We start from the raw sequence: 17175 nt of genomic DNA, 5'->3' as shown, positions 1-17175 counted from the left end.
GGTGGTTCCCAACCCGTGGTTTCCCAACCCAGGCAGAGGCGCTTGTTTTCTGGCTGGCTTTGAATGCAGGGGTAGTAAAGCAAGGGTCCTCTTCTCATTTTCAAACCAATGAGGAAGCCATGCTGGACGCCTCCTTCTTCTGCTCCCTTATGGGCCTTCAGGCTACTCTGACCCACTGGGGACCCAGCATGAGGCAGGAGGGGAACGGGTCCCCGGCAGCATGCCAGCAACACCACCCTGGCACCCAGGGTAGGAAGGCTTCCCGGAAGGTGTTGAGCCAGAGGGTCACCTGGGAACACAAGGCAGGGGAGGTGGCCATGGAGGTGAGGAGTTTCTGACCCCTACTCCCCTGGGAGGGCATCTGAATGATGCAGCTCTGACCCTCACTCCCTGAAGAGGGGTTCAAGGGGGTAACACAGCTCCGGGCTCCTAGCAGAGGCTGGAACCGCATCATTGTGGAGAAGCCCTTTGGGAGGGACCTCAGAGCTCCGATAGGCTGTCCAACCACATCTCCTCCCTGTTCCGCGAGGACCAGATCTACCGCATCGACCACTACCTGGGCAAGGAGATGGTGCAAAACCTCATGGTGCTGAGGTAGGGCCAAGCCCTGGCTGGGGGACCAGGGTGGGGGTGGTGCTCAGGGGCCTCACCTGGCCCACTGCCTCCCCGAGGACGTATTCCTCCAGAACTTGGACAAGGGTGACCCCTCCCATGTGGCCCTTGCACCACAGAGGACCAAGGGCGGTTCCTCCACCTTGCCCCTCCCCGCAGATTTGCCAACAGGATCTTCGGCCCCATCTGGAACCGGGACAACATCGCCTGCGTGATCCTCACCTTCAAGGAGCCCTTTGGCACTGAGGGTCGCGGGGGCTATTTCGATGAATTTGGAATCATCCGGTGAGAGCTCTTCCCTCTCCTGGGAGGCTGGCACAGGTGGCAGAGCCAGTAACCCTGCAGGGCTGCCCTTCCCTGTCTTGGGGGCCTCCTCACCATGCAGTTCAAAACCTGAGTATCTGAGCTGTCAGACGGGGCTGGAAAGGACTGGACCCCTACTCAGCCAAGCACCCCAGGGTTTCATGATTCAGTGACAGCATCACCATGTCCTTCCTTGATTTAAGGGGACCTGGAAGACAAGGGGGACCAGGAAGTGAGTCTTGCAGCTTGTCACTAGGCAGCCTTGTTTGGGGCCCCCACGCCCTTGAACCAGGTGAACAGGGCCGGGAGCTAAGGCGAGCCCCGGCCTCTTCTGTCCCCAGGGACGTGATGCAGAACCACCTCCTGCAGATGCTGTGTCTGGTGGCCATGGAGAAGCCTGCCTCCACCAACTCGGATGACGTCCGTGATGAGAAGGTGGGGGATGTACCCCAGTCCCCAGGACAATGCCCCGTCGCGGGCCCATCTGTGACGAGGCACTGAGCAGGGGTGTGCATGTAGAGCAAGTGTCCTCAACCCCAGAGAAGTCACCAGCTCTGAGCACAGCTTGGCCTCCCAGAGGTGACCTGGACTGGCAGTCACGAAGCCCAAGTTGTCATGTCCCAGGTCTGACAGTCACTATGTGACCAGGGAAGACCATTGCCTCTTTGGGCCTCAGCTTATCCATCAGAATAGACTTGAGATGGACCAGGGTGGTCCTGAAGGGCCCTCAGGGAGGGGCCCTGAGCTGGGCCTCTGGCAAGGTGAGCAGAGCCAAGCAGGGGCCTTCTCCTGCCCTGAGGGCTGCGCATCTGTGGCCAGAGTCATCCCTGCAGCCCAGCTCAACACCCAGGGGGCCCATTCTCTCCCCTGGCTTTCTCCCAGGTCAAGGTGTTGAAATGTATCTCAGAGGTGCAGGCCAACAATGTGGTCCTGGGTCAGTACGTGGGGAACCCCGATGGAGAGGGCGAGGCCACCAAAGGGTACCTGGACGACCCCACGGTGCCCCACGGGTCCACCACTGCCACTTTTGCAGCCGTCGTCCTCTATGTGGAGAATGAAGGTGGGATGGTAGGTGACGCCTTCAAGGCCCAGCAAGGCGGAACTGGGCATGCCCTCGGGAGACCCCCCTCGCTGGGGTCACACCCGCTTGCTGCTGGCAGGGGAGCCAGCCATGCGGGACACGGGACCCTGCTACAGTTGCTTTCACGTTCACCTGTGTGGGCACTGGAGCTCCCACTGAGACACTCACGCCCTGGTCCACACCCCGAGAGCTGGTACTGAGGCTGCTCTTTCCGCCACGCAGGAGTGCCCTTCATCCTGCGCTGCGGCAAGGCCCTGAACGAGCGCAAGGCTGAGGTGAGGCTGCAGTTCCATGATGTGGCCGGCGACATCTTCCACCAGCAGTGCAAACGCAACGAGCTGGTGATCCGTGTGCAGCCCAACGAGGCCGTGTACACCAAGATGATGACCAAGAAGCCGGGCATGTTTTTCAACCCCGAGGAGTCGGAGCTGGACCTGACCTACGGCAACAGATACAAGGTGCCCCACAGAGAAGGAGCAGCGTGGAGGGTGGGGGGTCTGGCCCCGGGGGACTCAGCATGGTGGCAGGCAGTAACATGAGTGACACCCTCTCCCTCACAGAACGTGAAGCTCCCTGACGCCTACGAGCGCCTCATCCTGGATGTCTTCTGCGGGAGCCAGATGCACTTTGTGCGCAGGTGAGGCCCAGATGCCGGCCCCTGCGTGCCTGTGGGAAATGGGGTGGCCTTTGCCCTCCCTCCTTCCCTGTGTGCCAGCCTCCCAAGCCCCACACCATGTACCCTCAGCGACGAGCTCCGGGAGGCCTGGCGTATTTTCACCCCACTGCTACACCAGATCGAGCTGGAGAAGCCCAAGCCCATCCCCTACCTTTATGGCAGGTGAGGAAAGGGTGGGGTCTGGGGGCAGAGCCCAGCGGGCAGGGGCGGGGTGAGGGCGGAGCTGCCTCATGCCTCTCCTCCACCCGTCACTCTCTAGCCGAGGCCCCATGGAGGCAGATGAGCTGATGAAGAGAGTGGGTTTCCAGTATGAGGGCACCTACAAGTGGGTGAACCCCCACAAGCTCTGAGCCTCCACCCTCGCCATGGCCACCCCTTCTTCCCGCCGCCCAACCCTGAGTCGGGAGGACTCTGGGACCATTGGCCTCAGCTGCACATTCTGGCCCTGGGCTCCGGCCACCCTGGCCCGCCCCTCGCTGCTGCCACTACCCGAGCCCAGCTACATTCCTCAGCTGCCAAGCACTCGAGACCATCCTGGCCCCTCCAGACCCTGCCTGAGCCCAGGAGCTGAGCCACCTCCTCCACTCACTCCAGCCCAACAGAAGGAAGGAGGAGGGTGCCTATTCGTCTGTCCCAGAGCTTCTCGGTCACTGGGGCTCGCTCCTGAGTGGGACCTAGGGCAGGAGGGAGGGATGAAGGGGAGGAAAGGGGCGGGCGCCCACGTGAGAGAACCTGCCTGTGGCCTTGCCCGCCAGCCTCAGTGCCACTTGACATTCCTCGTCACCAGCAACATCTCGAGCCCCCTGGATATCCCCTGTCCCGCCAACTCTGCACTCCGTGGCCACCCTGTGCCACCCATAGGCAGCCTCCCTGTTACAAGAAAAGCAGAAGCAGCAGCTGGGACTCCTCCCAACCTCAATCCCCTGCCATTAAATCCGCAAACAGCCCCTCCTGTCCCCTTGTCATTTGCTTCCCTGAGGACCCATTTCCTCGTCCCACTTCCTGAGTCACCCGGGTACTTCCTCTGTGGCCTCCCCACCTTGGGCTCCTCACCCCTCGTTCTGACCCCATGTCCAGCTGTGACCATGCCTGGTGTCGGAGACACCTTGAGTTCCCCTCCACTCCACACATATTGTCATTGTGAGACCGGCTTGAGGTGCAAGGACGTGGGGTCACCTTCCACTCTTACTGTCCATGTCCCTGCCCCACCCGAGATGGCTTTCGGCAACACTGCCAGTCCCAGTCCACAGATCCCAGAAGTATTTAGGAAGGAGAGAGGGTGGGTTTTGTAAGTGATATCAGAGGCCAAGGGGGATGGGATGGTCCACAGTGATATGCAGCCACGGCCCGGCCGCCCCTTCCAGGCAGAAGGGCCAGAGTTTGGGGGCTGCCAAGGCACGTAACCAAGTGCCACACACTGGGCAGCTCTCAACATAGGCTGATTCTCCCAGTTCTGGAGGCCAGAGTCCATGATCCAGCACTCTCGTCAGAGGCCCAAGGGGAGGGTCCTTCCTGCCCCCTCCAGCTCCTGGGGAAGCAGGCATCTTGGGCTGGTGGTCACCTCACTCCACTCATACTGTCTTCTCATGGTCTCACCCTGATATGGCTTCTCCTCTTCTGTGTCCTCATAAGGACACCACTCCAGTATGACCTGCTTCTAACTCAAGTAATGACATCTGCAGACCACCTATTTCCAAATAAGGTCACATTGGGAACTCCCAGGAGACATGCATTCGGGGGCCGCTGTTCAGCCCCTACACTGCTCCCCACACGGGCAGCAGCCCCTGGGTGTCTCAGTATAGCATGTGTCCTGCCAGGGAGATGGCAAGACCAGGCAGTGTGGTGCAAGACCTGTACTCGTGGCCTTGGTCCTAGGAGGTGAGGCCAGCAGGGAACAAAATGACCAGGTGGTGCTGGGCTTTGTCCTTTGCGGAGAGCAAACCAGTGGACAGGGAGGAGTGTTCTACCTGCAGCACGGGTGAGAACACACCCTGGCCCTGCAGGTAGCAGGGCCCAATGTCCTAGGACGAAGGAGGCCTCTAGTGAGACCTGTGGCAACAGGGACACACAAGCTGCATCCCGGTGTTCAATTCCTGCTCTTCCTGTCCCCTGCATGGGGACTGGCACCTCTGAATTTTCAGAGGGAGGAAGTATACGAAGCTTCGGCCACAGGGGCAGCGGTTTTCGTCCTCTGTCCTGGTTCCTGTGGCCTCCAGAAGGGGTTGTGGCAAGGCTGAGAGCCAGGTTGGGCTGAGGACTGATGGGGTGTGGCAAGGCTAAGCAGGTTAGATTCCAAGACAGGGCACGACACCCAAGTAAGGCTGGGTGCAGCAGCTCACGCCTGTAATCCCAGCACTTTTCGAAGCCAAGGTGGGCAGATCACTTGAGGCCAGGAGTTCAAGACCAGTCTGGCCAACATGACAAAAATATGTCCCTACAAAAAAAGATACAAAAATTTGCCAGATGTGGTGGCGGGCACCTGTGGTCCCAGCTACTTGGGAGGCTGAGGCAGGAGAATCATTTGAACCCGGGAGGTGGAGGACCATCCACTGGCACCCGAACTCAACAGGCAACTGTCCCTTCAGCTCTGAGCACCTACTTGGGTGGAGGAAGGAGGTCCCAGGTGAGGGCACTGCTGGGGCCACAATGGGAGAGAGTGACAGATCAGGCCAGGGCTTTCCACTGTTGCCTCAGTGGCGGGTGCCTACACTGAGACAGGGACATAAGCCCCAGAAAACACAGCAGGAGCTGTAGCCTGAACAAGAAGGCAGTCGTCCCCAGCCCCCTGGAGCTCACAGGAGCACTGAGGCCCTTGCCTGTGAGCCCAGATCCACCCTGACCCATTCCACAGGGTGACTCACTCAGCCTGCCCGACCCCTGCTGACCAGTTCAAGGCTGGAGCCCTGTTTTCACCCCTTCTCTGTCTGCAATGCCAAAGAATTCAGCTGCAATTTGCTTTTTTTGTTGTTGTTGGAGAGTGGATCTCACTCTGTTGCCCAGGTTGGAGTGCAGTGGCTCAATCACAACTCACTGTAGCCTCCGCCTCCCAGGCTCAGGCATCCACCTACCTCAGCTTCCTGAGTAGCTGGGTCTATAGGCGTGAGCCACCACGCCTGGCCCACAATGTCCTTTTTTTTCTGAGATGGAGTCTTGCTCTGTCACCCAGTCTGGAGTATACTGGTGTAATCTTGGCTCACTGCAACCTCCACCTCCTGGGTTCAAGTGATTCTCCTGCCTCAGTCTCCCAAATAGCTGAGGTACAGGTGTATGTCACCACGCCCGGCTAATTTTTGTATTTTTAGTAGAGACGGGGTTTCATCATGTTGGGCAGGCTGGTCTCGAACTCCTGACCTTAGGTGATCCACCCGCCTCGGCCGCCCAAGCTGCCGGGATTACAGGTATGAGCCACTGCGCCCGGTCCAGCAATTTACCGGGTTTTTTGTTTGTTTGTTTGTTTGTTTTTGAGACAGAGTGTGGCTCTGGCACCGAGGCTGGAGTGCAGTGGCACGATCTCGGCCCACTGCAACCTCTACCTCCCAGGTTCAAGCGATTCTCCTGTCTCAGTCTCTTGAGTAGCTGAGATTACAGGTGCGCACTACCATGCCCAGCTAATGTTTACTTTTAGTAGAGACGGGGTTTCCCCATGCTGGCCAGGCTGATCTCGAACTCCTTACCGCGTGATCCACCTGCTTCAGCCTCCGAAAGTGCTGGGATTACAGGCGTGGGCCACCGTGCCTGGCTGCAATTTAGTCTTTTTTTTTTTTTTTTTAGATGGAGTCTTGCTCTGTCACCAGGCTGGAGTACAGTGGCGCAATCTCAGCTCACTGCAACCTCCACCACCTGGGGTCAAGCGATTCTCCTGCCTCAGCCTCCCGAGTAGCTGGGACTACAGGTGCCCGCTACCACACACAGCTAATTTTTGTTTGTTTGTTTGTTTGTTTGTTTGTTTTGAGACGGAGTCTTGCTCTGTCACCCAGGCTGGAGTGCAGTGGCCGGGTATCAGCTCACTGCAACCTCCGCCTCCCAGGTTCACGCCATTCTCCTGCCTCAGCCTCCCGAGTAGCTGGGACTACAGGCGCCCGCCACCTCGCCCGGCTAATTTTTTGTATTTTTAGTAGAGATAGGGTTTCACCATGTTGGCCAGGATGGTCTCGATCTCTTGACCCCATGATCCACCCACCTAGGCTTCCCAAAGTGCTGGGATTACAGGCGTGAGCCACCGCACCCGGTCAACAATTTACTCTTAAGTGCACTCTACCTCGTGAGTCTTCAGAGGCCCTGGATTGGTGTCTCATCTCTCAAGGTTTCACCCCACGTGGGAGTGGGCAGGAACTGGAAAAAGCCCCCCTGCCAGACCTCTGACACTCACAGTGTACTCAGAGCTTCACCTCCCAGCCCAGACCTGCAAATTAAGCCAGAGGAGAATTTCAAACCTAGCCTGACCCCGTCACACTGAGTCCCAGGTGCCACAGCAGCACAGACCCAAATGCCTTAGCTCCTCTGCTGCCAGTGTCTGACATCACATCAATTTGCGTCCAGCAACCACTGAAGCCAGCAATGTGAGAAGCCCAGAGAGTACTTAAAACTCTCTCCAGCTCCTCTCCCTCCTTCCATCCGAGCCTGGCCCACTGCTGGGTGGCTGAGCCAGAAAGGGATGGGAGTGGAGAAGGGGTCTTCAGGCTGAGCTGCGTGGCGGAGACTGTTGCATTGTCTGCTCTGAGGAGCAGAAAAGGAGAGGGAGAGGCACAAATGGGGCGGGGCTGGCTTGGGGCCTTTATTTTGTAGGCTCACCACTGCCCCCTCCCTGTGAGAAGCAGCCGGAAGGGATTGTCCTTCCTGTGCTGCAGGAGGAGAAGCTGAGAAACTCAGCTATGAGACCTGACCAGACTAGCCCAGGACCACACCCAGACATACAGGCCAAAGCTGGGGTCCCTGAGAAGGCCTCTTGCCTCCTAGAGCTTCACTGCTTTCCCCTGCTAGAACACTTGAGGAAGCTTTGAGGGAACAAGAAGCAGACTGAATTCTGGTTTTCTGTAAGGACAGTTAGACTATGGCTGGACGCAGTGTCTCACTCCTGTAATCCCAGCACTTTGGGCATGTTGCTTGAGCCCAAGAGTTCGAGACCAGCAGGACAACATGGTGAAACCCTGTCTCTACAATAATACAAAAATTAGCCAGGCATGTGGGCACACGCCTATAGTCCTAGCTATGCAGGAGACTGAGGTGGGAGGATCGCTTGAGCCATGATCACACCATTGCACTCCAGCCTGGGCCACACAGCAAGACCCTGTCTCAAATTACATATATATTATATATATAATTTGATATATAATGTGTATATATAAATATAAAAAATATATAATATATAATGTATATATAAATATATATATGCACACATATATATTTGTAAGGCCAACTTTTCAGAGAAAACTAGGACCCCCATTATATAAATTAACCCCCAAGTTGCCTTTGCCCACCCAGGAACTTTTCCTTGACAGCCTTATAAAGCGAAGTGGACACAAATCAAATCTTGAGGCCCCCAACTTGCTGCCCCATCATACTGAGAGTAAACCCAGAATTGCAACTGAGCCAGGGTTCAAATTCCCTGGGGTTGACCATGGAATCTTAAGCCTTTCACTTGGCTTAAGGGATCCTGGATGGGCAGTTCCCCAACGCCCAGTCTGGCAGAACCCAATGCTAACCCTCCCAGGGGAGACTCCTTCCTCATACAGGTACTTTTTAAAGCATGAGGGCAAGCACATCATCAGAGGTAACTGGGCGCACCAGGAAACAACATTGCAAGAAAAACAATGAGCAATAGCGACAGATCATGCAGTCTTCCGGCACTGGAATTGTTAGCCAGACATCATAAAATAACTGTACTTACCAAATTTAGCGAAATAAGAAGTCATGGTGGGACAGCTGCAAAGAACAGGAAACTGTATAAAGTGATGTTGCCAATTTATTCTATCTGGTAAACCCAATAGAGTATCTGAAAATTACAAATACAAGCATCTAGGCTGGCTGCAATGGCTCATGCCTGTAATCCCAGCACTTTGGGAGGGATCAAGCAGAGGGATTGCTTGAGCCCAGGGGTTCAAGGACAGCCAGGGCAACAAAAAATACAAAAACTAGCCGGGTGTGGTGGCAAGTGCCTGTAGTCCCATCTACTCAGGAGGCTGAGATGGGAGGATCACCTGAGGCCAGGAGGCGGAGGTTGCAGTGAGCCAATATCAAGCCACTGTGCTCCAGCCTGGGCGACATAGTGAGATCCTGTCTCAAAAAAAGGTAAAATATGAGCTTGTAAGTTTAAAAGTAGATGGACTGGTTTAGTGGCAAATTATGCAACATGAAAGAGAGAATGCGGGAACCAAAAACTGGCTCAGCACTTTGGGAGGCCAAGGTGGCCAGATCACCTGAGGTCAGGAGTTCCAGACCAGCCTAGACAACATGGTGAAACCCCATCTCTAATAAAAATACAAATATTAGCCGGGCGTGGTGGCACTTGCCTGTAATCCCAGCTGTGTGGGAGGCTGAGGCAGAATCACTTGAACCCGGGAGGCAGAGGTTGCAGTAAGCCTAGATTGTGCCACTGCATTCCAGCCTGGGCAAAAGAGCAAGACTCTGTCTCAAAAAAAAAAGGGGGGGGGGGCATGATGGTGAAGTGCAAACAAAAGCAGAGAATTTGCCACCCACATTTTCTCAGCAAAAACTGTGTGCCTCAAGCAGAAGAAACCCAGTACTAGATGGAACAATTTTTTTTTTGAATGACCAAAATCAAATCTTTATTTTTATAACTGTATAAATGTGATCCAAATGTGTCCACCACTAGTTTTTCAAAAAGAAACATGCTATAAATAGCAAACTACATCTGCTCACTGATGTGTATGGACTCCCTAGATGTCTCATTGGGCTTAATTACAGACCACTCACAGTAATAGATTTTTAGTGTAAAGTGTAGCATGATGTTAAGCCATTTTAGCTTTTGCACATACATGTTGCACTTCTGGCTGATAATGGAGAAAATTTGCAGCATTATACTGTTAAGCTAGGTTGCATCCATCCCTTTAAATGGCATCAATATCGATGTCGTCATCCTTGTTGTCCGACTTCACGGTTTCCACTTTCGGTACACTGGCAGTCTTCGAATATACCACCTCAATGTTCTCATCTTCATCATCTTCTTCACCACCAGACGATTCTTCCTCTGCTTCCTTCAACCATTTTATAAACGGTTCTGCTTTGACACGAATCTCTTTGGCAAGTTCTTTGGAGACATATTTCTTAGAGGCCTTTTCCGACCAGCTGATGATGACCTCTTCTTCTAAAAGGTCTGCGTTGTACATCTCCTTCAAGATATGTGGAATCTTGGAGATAAGCTGAGCTTGATGCATTGCTACCACACACTCCAAACCATGAAGAAGGTACCGTTGAGCTTTTTTGTTGTTGTGACAAAATCGTAGGAAATGGCGCCTGTATTTCTTAATCTGTTCTCTAATCTTCTCATTAAAAGAACTTCAGTCAGAACAAGAGGGCCCATGGCTTTTACATCCAGTCTTTCTGCTTCAGCAACAATTTCTTTGTCAGATGAATCAATAATACCCTCTTCTTTCTTTTCTTAACAAAATCAAACAGGATATTGACCCACTCCTCAATTGTTCTTTCCAAATCATCACTGAGTGTCAGAACTTTTGCATGGTCACTGATTTCATCCATTCGACGCCTTTGAGCTTCCTCAGTTGTATCTTCTCCCCAGTCATCATCCTCCTCTTCTTCCACTGTATGTGGAGGAGGACTCATTTCATTTGCTGGTGGTGGTGGTGGTGGTGGCTCACTGCTGGATACGGAGCCATTTTCCTTGTCTTTGCCCTTTCTATTTTTCTTTTCCTTTTCTTTCTTCCCTATACCATTGTCACTATTCTCAGGTGGGTTTTTGAGAATGAATGTGCAGAGTTTATGATGTGTGTCAAGCATGCCTCGATAGCCACAGGCTTTACAAGAATTACCTATTGTTTGCTTCTTTGGATTGACATGCAAATCTGTTTCAGGATTCTCACATTCTAGGCCGGGCGCGGTGGCTCAAGCCTGTAATCCCAGCACTTTGGGAGGCCGAGACGGGCGGATCACGAGGTCAGGAGATCGAGACCATCCTGGCTAACACGGTGAAACCCCGTCTCTACTAAAATATACAAAAAATTAGCCGGGCGAGATCGCGGGCGCCTGTAGTCCCAGCTACTCGGGAGGCTGAGGCGAGAGAATGGCGTAAACCCGGGAGGCGGAGCTTGCAGTGAGCTGAGATCCGGCCACTGCACTCCAGCCTGGGCGACAGAGCGAGACTCCGTCTCAAAAAAAAAAAAAAGGATTCTCACATTCAGGACAGAGAACAAATTTTTTAATGAATTCATCCAACATGTCTTGCAGCTTATTTGCCTCATGAGATCCATTGACAATGTAACGGTCATTCTTAACATCAAACTGGGTCTGTGCTCCCAGCTCACAACCAAAATATTTGGTGGGATACGTTGGAGGCCGATTAAGCGCCTTTGCAACGTCAACCATGTTGACTATAACTGTCTTGATTCCATTTCCTTTGCCCTCGACCTTGGCAATCAGACGGGGCATCTTGTAGTGATAGAACTGGTCTGACACGCTGCGGTTGACATTGACAGACATTTTGGCTTATTAGTGGCTTTATCAATAAGATGAAGAGATCTTTGATTGCAACTTTTTGGTATCTTCTGTCTGGAGAAGAAGGGATGACATAAACGACTGCAAGAGTTCTGGGTCTCTGACATGAAAAAATTTTCGCCACTGAGGCTGTAAGCTTCTTGCTTGTATGCTATGTTTCCCCAATACAGGTACCAATGGCTGCGCAACAGCTCGTTTTCGTCAAATGAAGACATAAACCCAACGCTGCTTGCCCGGGACTGGGATGAAGAGAGGCGCGATTTAAACCCGAGTCCGAGTCCAAGGAAGCGGAGGCGAAGCGCAGCGAGGAGCGGCCGGGCCAGGTGTCGCCGCCGAGCAGCGGGGAGGGGCTGTCCCAGCGACGTCCGTCCGCGGTCCACAGCCGTCAGCGCCGGAGCCTGGCGACCTCTGGAATGTTCTCGCTCTGACTTAGATGGAACAATTTGAGATGCAAGAAGGAATAATGAGCTAAAGAGGTCAATGAGCTAAAGAGGTCAATGTGCAGCTCACCTAAGTAGACATTGTCTGTTTGTAAATACGGTTTTATGGGAACCCAACCACACCCACTTGCTTACATACTGTCTGTAGTGGCAGAGTTGAGTAGAGTCTTCCCTTGGTATCCATGGGGATTGGTTCCAGGACCCCCAGGGGTACCAAAATCCATAGATGCTCAAGTGCCTGATATAAAATGGCACAGCATATAATCTACGCACATCCTCCTGTATACTTTTTTTTTTTTTTGAGATGGAGTCTTGTCTGTCACCCAGGCTGGAGTGCAGTGACAGACTCGGCTCACTGCAACCTTCGTCTCTCAGATTCAAGCGATTATCCTGCCTCAGTCTCCTGAGTCACTGGGATTACAGGTATATGCCACCATGCCCAGCTGATTTTTGTATTTTTAGTAGAGATGGGGTTTCACCATATTGGCCAGTCTGGTCTCGATCTCCTGACCTCATGATCTGCCCGCCTTGGCCTCTGAAAGTGCTGGGATTACAGGCGTGAGCCACCGTGCCCGGCCACTCCCATATACTTCTTAAATTTCTATTTTTTTTTTTTAATAGAGATGGAATCTTGCCATGTTGCCAAGGCTGGTCTTGAACTCCTGGGCTGAAGCAATCCTCCTGCCTTGGCCTCCCAAAGTGCAGAATTACAGGTGTGAGCCACCACACCCAACCCTCCCATATACTTGAAATCATCGAATCATTTCTAGATAACTTATAGTTCCTAATACAAAATAAATAATATGTAAATAGTTGTTTCACTGTATTGCTGCTTGTTTTTTTGTTTTGTTTTGTTTTGTTTTTTGAGACACAGTCCAACTCTGTAGCCCAGGCTGGAGTACAGTGGCCCCAATCTCAGCTCACTGCAACCTTCACCTCACTGGTTCAAGAGATTATTGTGCCTCAGCCACCTGAATAGCTGGAATTACAGGCACGCACTACCACCTGGCTAATTTTTGTATTTTTAGTAGAGACGGAGTTTTGCCATGTTGACCGAGCTGATCTTGAACTCCTGACCTCAGGTGATCTGCCCTCATTGGCCCTTCAAAGTGCTGGGATTACAAGCATGAGCCACCACACCTATCCAGTGCTGTTATGTGTTGTTGTTGTTGTTGTTGTTGTTGTTGTTGTTGCTGCTGCTGTTTTTCAAATATTTTCTATCTGAGGTTGATTGAATCTGAGGATGTGAAACCTGCAAATACAAAGGGCTGACTGTGGTCATGACAGAGACTTGTGTGTAACCTACAGAGCTGAGGGTATTTACTACCTGGCCTTTATGGGAAATATTTGCTTAAACAATATGATCCTGAATGACCAGTGAGTCAACGAAGAAATTAAGAAGGAAATTGAACATTTTCTTCAAATAATTCTGAGTAGCACTGTACACAGCAAATGTCAGGGGTCTTCTTTCTATTTTGGGTTCTTTTTTCAGATGTTCAGCCTCAGGGAGCTTTCTGGCAGGAGAATGAGACAAGATCTATCTTTTGGCCGGCATGGTGGCTCACACCTGCAATCCCAGGACTTTGGGAGGATGAGGCAGGTGGATCACTTGAGGTCAGGAATTCAAGACCAGCCTGGCCAACATGGTGAAACCCCGTCTCTACTAAAAATACAAAAATTAGCGAGGCTTGGTGGTGTAGCAGGACGAGCCGCAGACAAAACTCCTCAGACACCGGATTAAAGAAGGAAGAGGTTTTTTATTCGGCGGGGAGCGTCGGCAGACTCGCGTCTTAAGAGCTGAGCTCCCCGAGAAAGAAATACTTGGCCTTTTTAAAGGCTTACAACTTTAAGGGGTCCATGTGAAAGGGTCGTGATAAATCGAGCAAGCGTGGGAAACGTGACGGGGCTACATGCATCAGCTAACAGAACAAAAAGTTTTACAATGCTTTTTTCATACAGTGTCTGGAATTTATAGATAACACAAGTAGTTTAGGCCAGGGGTTGATGTTATTATTATTACTTTGTTTAACTCCTAGGGCCGGGTGGTGGTGCTAAGGTTGTCTGGCTATTTATCTTACTTTTGTTTCTTTCTCTCTTTCCTCCTGTCTTGTGAACTAGGCAAGGTAGGGGGAGGAGGGCAGCAGGAGTAGTAGTGGTCTCCTTCCTTAGTGGCAGGTGCCTGTAATCCCAGCTACTCGGGAGGCTGAGGCAGGAGAATCACTTCAACCCCGGAGGCTAAGGTTGCAGTGAGCCGAGATTGTGTCACTGCACTTTAACCTGGGTGACAGAGAAGGCTCTGTCTCAGGAAAAAAAAAAAAGAAGCTGGCCGGGTGCAGTGGCTCACGCCTGTAATCCTGACACTTTGGGAGGCTGAGGCAGGCGGATCACCTGAGGTTGGGGCTTCGAGACCAGCCTGACCAACATGGAGAAACCCCATCTCTACTAAAAATACAAAATTTGCCGGGCATGGTGGCGCATGCCTGTAATCCCAGCTATTCTGGAGGCTGAGGCAGGAGAATCGCTTGGACCCAGGAGGCAGAGGTTGCGGTGAGCCGAGATCACATTATTGCACTCCAGTCTGGGCGACAGAGTAAAACTCTGTCTCAAAAAAAAAAAAAAAAAAAAAAATCTGTCTTTTTCCAAAGCCAGCAATACAGTGATGTTCCAGCATCTCATGACCCATCACATGGGGTTTGATTGCCTCCTAGGGTGAATGCAGGCAGTCCTGAGGCTGACAGTACATTTATCCAGATGACCAAGCAGCTCATTCCCATATACCATTGAAAAGCTGGCCGGGTGCCGTGGCTCACGCCTATAATCTCAGCACTTTGGGAGGCTGAGGCAGGTGGATCACCTGAGGTCAGGAGTTCAAGACCAGCCTGGCCAACATGGTGAAACCTCATCTCTGCTAAAAATACAAAAATTAGCCAGGTGTGGTGGCAGGCGCCTGTAATTTCAGCTACTGGGGAGGCTGAGGCAGGAGAATTGCTCGAACCTGGGAGGCAGAGGCTGCCAGTGCTCATTTATTTTTACATAAACACACTCTTTGAGGTTGAAGTAAATCTGACTGATTTTCAATGTGAAACTAATATATAAAAACTGTACTTGGAGTTATTTCTAAACAGAACTAACATCAGAATCATCTATTTTGGAAAAATCTGATTCATCAGATGAATCTTCAGCTAACAACTGTTGGAGAACAGTGTTAACGAAATGCATAGGAATGCTACATTTTCTACGATTTGACATTTTCAGCAATCGAGAATTACTGGGTTTTTTTTTGTCAATGGAAATACCACCACTAAAAACGGAGTGCTATAAATAGAATGATGTCTTTTATTTCCAAAGTCAATATACTAGAGCGATGCAAAAATAATAAAAGCGAAATATTTCATAGCAAAGTTACCTTGGGGTAAATGCTGCAGCCACAAGCACCACCAGTGTATTCTCAGGGCAAAGGTACCAGTAACCTGCTCATTGATTCAAAGGTCCAGCACCTTCTCTCTAAAGCCCAAGAATGACTTGAGGACAAGGAAGCCATGTTTTTGCTCAACTCCAGGCTGAAGTTACAGGTCTGAGGAAAGAACAAGGTGCATATAAATGGAACCCATGTCTTGAAGGACATCAGAAAAGGAACTTTCAAGTCCTTTCTAGGCCGGGCGCGGTGGCTCAAGCCTGTAATCCCAGCACTTTGGGAGGCCGAGACGGGCGGATCACGAGGTCAGGAGATCGAGACCATCCTGGCTAACACGGTGAAACCCCGTCTCTACTAAAAAAATACAAAAAATTAGCCGGGCGAGATGGCAGGCGCCTGTAGTCCCAGCTACTCGGGAGGCTGAGGCGAGAGAATGGCGTAAACCCGGGAGGCGGAGCTTGCAGTGAGCTGAGATCCGGCCACTGCACTCCAGCCTGGGCGACAGAGCGAGACTCCGTCTCAAAAAAAAAAAAAAAAAAAAAAGTCCTTTCTTGTACAACCTAACCGTTCAAGTTAGCACACCATCATTTTAGTCTTCCTAATGGAGCTGCTTTTTTTTTTTTTTTTTTTGAGATGGAGTCTCGCCCTTATTGCCCAGGCTGGAGTGCAATGGCATGATCTCAGCTTGCCACAACCTTCACCTCCTGGGTTCAAGCAATTCTCCTGCCTCAGCCTCCCCAGTAGCTGAGATTACAGGCGCCCGCCACCACACCTGGCTAATTTTTGTATTTTTAGTAGAGACAGGGTTTCACCATGTTGGCCAGGCTGGTCTCAAACTCCTGACCTCAGGTGATCCACCTGCCTCAGCCTCCCAAAGTGCTGGGATTACAGGCGTGAGCCACCATGCCTGGCCGGAGATGCTTTTTTTTTTTTTTTGAGACGGAGTCTCTGTCTGTCGCCCAGGCTGGAGTGCAGTGGCCGGATCTCAGCTCACTGCAAGCTCCGCCTCCCAGGTTTACGCCATTCTCCTGCCTCAGCCTCCCGAGTAGCTGGGACTACAGGCGCCCGCCACCTCGCCCGGCTAGTTTTTTTGTATTTTTTAGTAGAGACGGGGTTTCACCGGGTTAGCCAGGATGGTCTCGATCTCCTGACCTTGTGATCCGCCCGTCTCGGCCTCCCAAAGTGCTGGGATTACAGGCTTGAGCCACCGCACCCGGCCGGAGATGCTTTTTTTAACCTTTACTATGATTCCTGCCTTTCGGTAGGTCTAGCTGGGCACAAGGAAATAAGTCCTGAGAATTTGGTGTTATAACTAGGTTTTGCCCAACTTGGTATGGCAGTTTGCCTAATGCTGGATTTCCTAGCCCAAAGAAGCATCATTCAAAGAGCCAAATTTGGCCGGGCGCGGTGGCTCAAGCCTGTAATCCCAGCACTTTGGGAGGCCGAGACGGGCGGATCACAAGGTCAGGAGATCGAGACCATCCTGGCTAACACGGTGAAACCCCGTCTCTACTAAAAATACAAAAAACTAGCCGGGCGACGTGGGGGGCGCCTGTAGTCCCAGCTACTCGGGAGGCTGAGGCAGGAGAATGGCGTAAACCTGGGAGGCGGAGCTTGCAGTGAGCTGAGATCCGGCCACTGCACTCCAGCCTGGGCGACAGAGCGAGACTCCGCCTCAAAAAAAAAAAAAAAAAAAAAAGAGCCAAATTTATCAGCATACTTGAAAGAATTTTCTTGCCAGATACACCCCACTGAGGGAACCTTGAATGAATAGCTTGCTGGGTTTGGATTGTATGTATGTATGTATGTATGTATGTATGTATTTATTTATTTGAGTCGGAGTCTCGCTCTGTCACCCAGGCTGGAGTGCAATGGCGCTATCTTCAGCTCACTGCAACCTCCACCTCCCGGGTTCAAGCAATTCTCCTGCCTCAGCCTCCTGAGTAGCTGAGATTACAGG

General features: G+C 51.9%; 3 protein-coding genes across 4 annotated transcripts in view; 1 reads left to right on the top strand and 2 right to left on the bottom strand.

Moving 5' to 3' along the window:
• MPP1 (membrane palmitoylated protein 1) overlaps positions 1 to 17175 on the bottom strand; it is a 111615-nt gene that overhangs the window by 8907 nt on the left and 85533 nt on the right. The gene's annotated exons all lie outside the window — the stretch shown is intronic.
• LOC117078376 (glucose-6-phosphate 1-dehydrogenase-like) lies at positions 21 to 3619 on the top strand. Its single transcript, XM_033201957.1, has 8 exons — positions 21 to 594; positions 772 to 897; positions 1257 to 1350; positions 1798 to 1983; positions 2219 to 2454; positions 2557 to 2633; positions 2742 to 2834; positions 2932 to 3619. The coding sequence occupies exons 5-8, from the start codon at positions 2377 to 2379 to the stop codon at positions 3020 to 3022; spliced, it is 339 nt and encodes a 112-aa protein (XP_033057848.1). The 5' UTR covers positions 21 to 594; positions 772 to 897; positions 1257 to 1350; positions 1798 to 1983; positions 2219 to 2376; the 3' UTR covers positions 3023 to 3619.
• Positions 9428 to 11791, bottom strand: LOC117078373 (eukaryotic translation initiation factor 5-like). Its single transcript, XM_033201955.1, is given in 4 exon segments — positions 9428 to 10185; positions 10188 to 10289; positions 10292 to 10729; positions 11042 to 11791. Coding segments are annotated over 4 exon segments (1290 nt in total). The 5' UTR covers positions 11346 to 11791; the 3' UTR covers positions 9428 to 9739.

This window comes from Trachypithecus francoisi, unplaced genomic scaffold (assembly GCF_009764315.1).
Source record: "Trachypithecus francoisi isolate TF-2019V2 unplaced genomic scaffold, Tfra_2.0 Lachesis_group6, whole genome shotgun sequence".
NCBI classification, from domain to species: domain Eukaryota; kingdom Metazoa; phylum Chordata; class Mammalia; order Primates; family Cercopithecidae; genus Trachypithecus; species Trachypithecus francoisi.
This window is presented reverse-complemented; position numbering and strand designations above follow the sequence as displayed.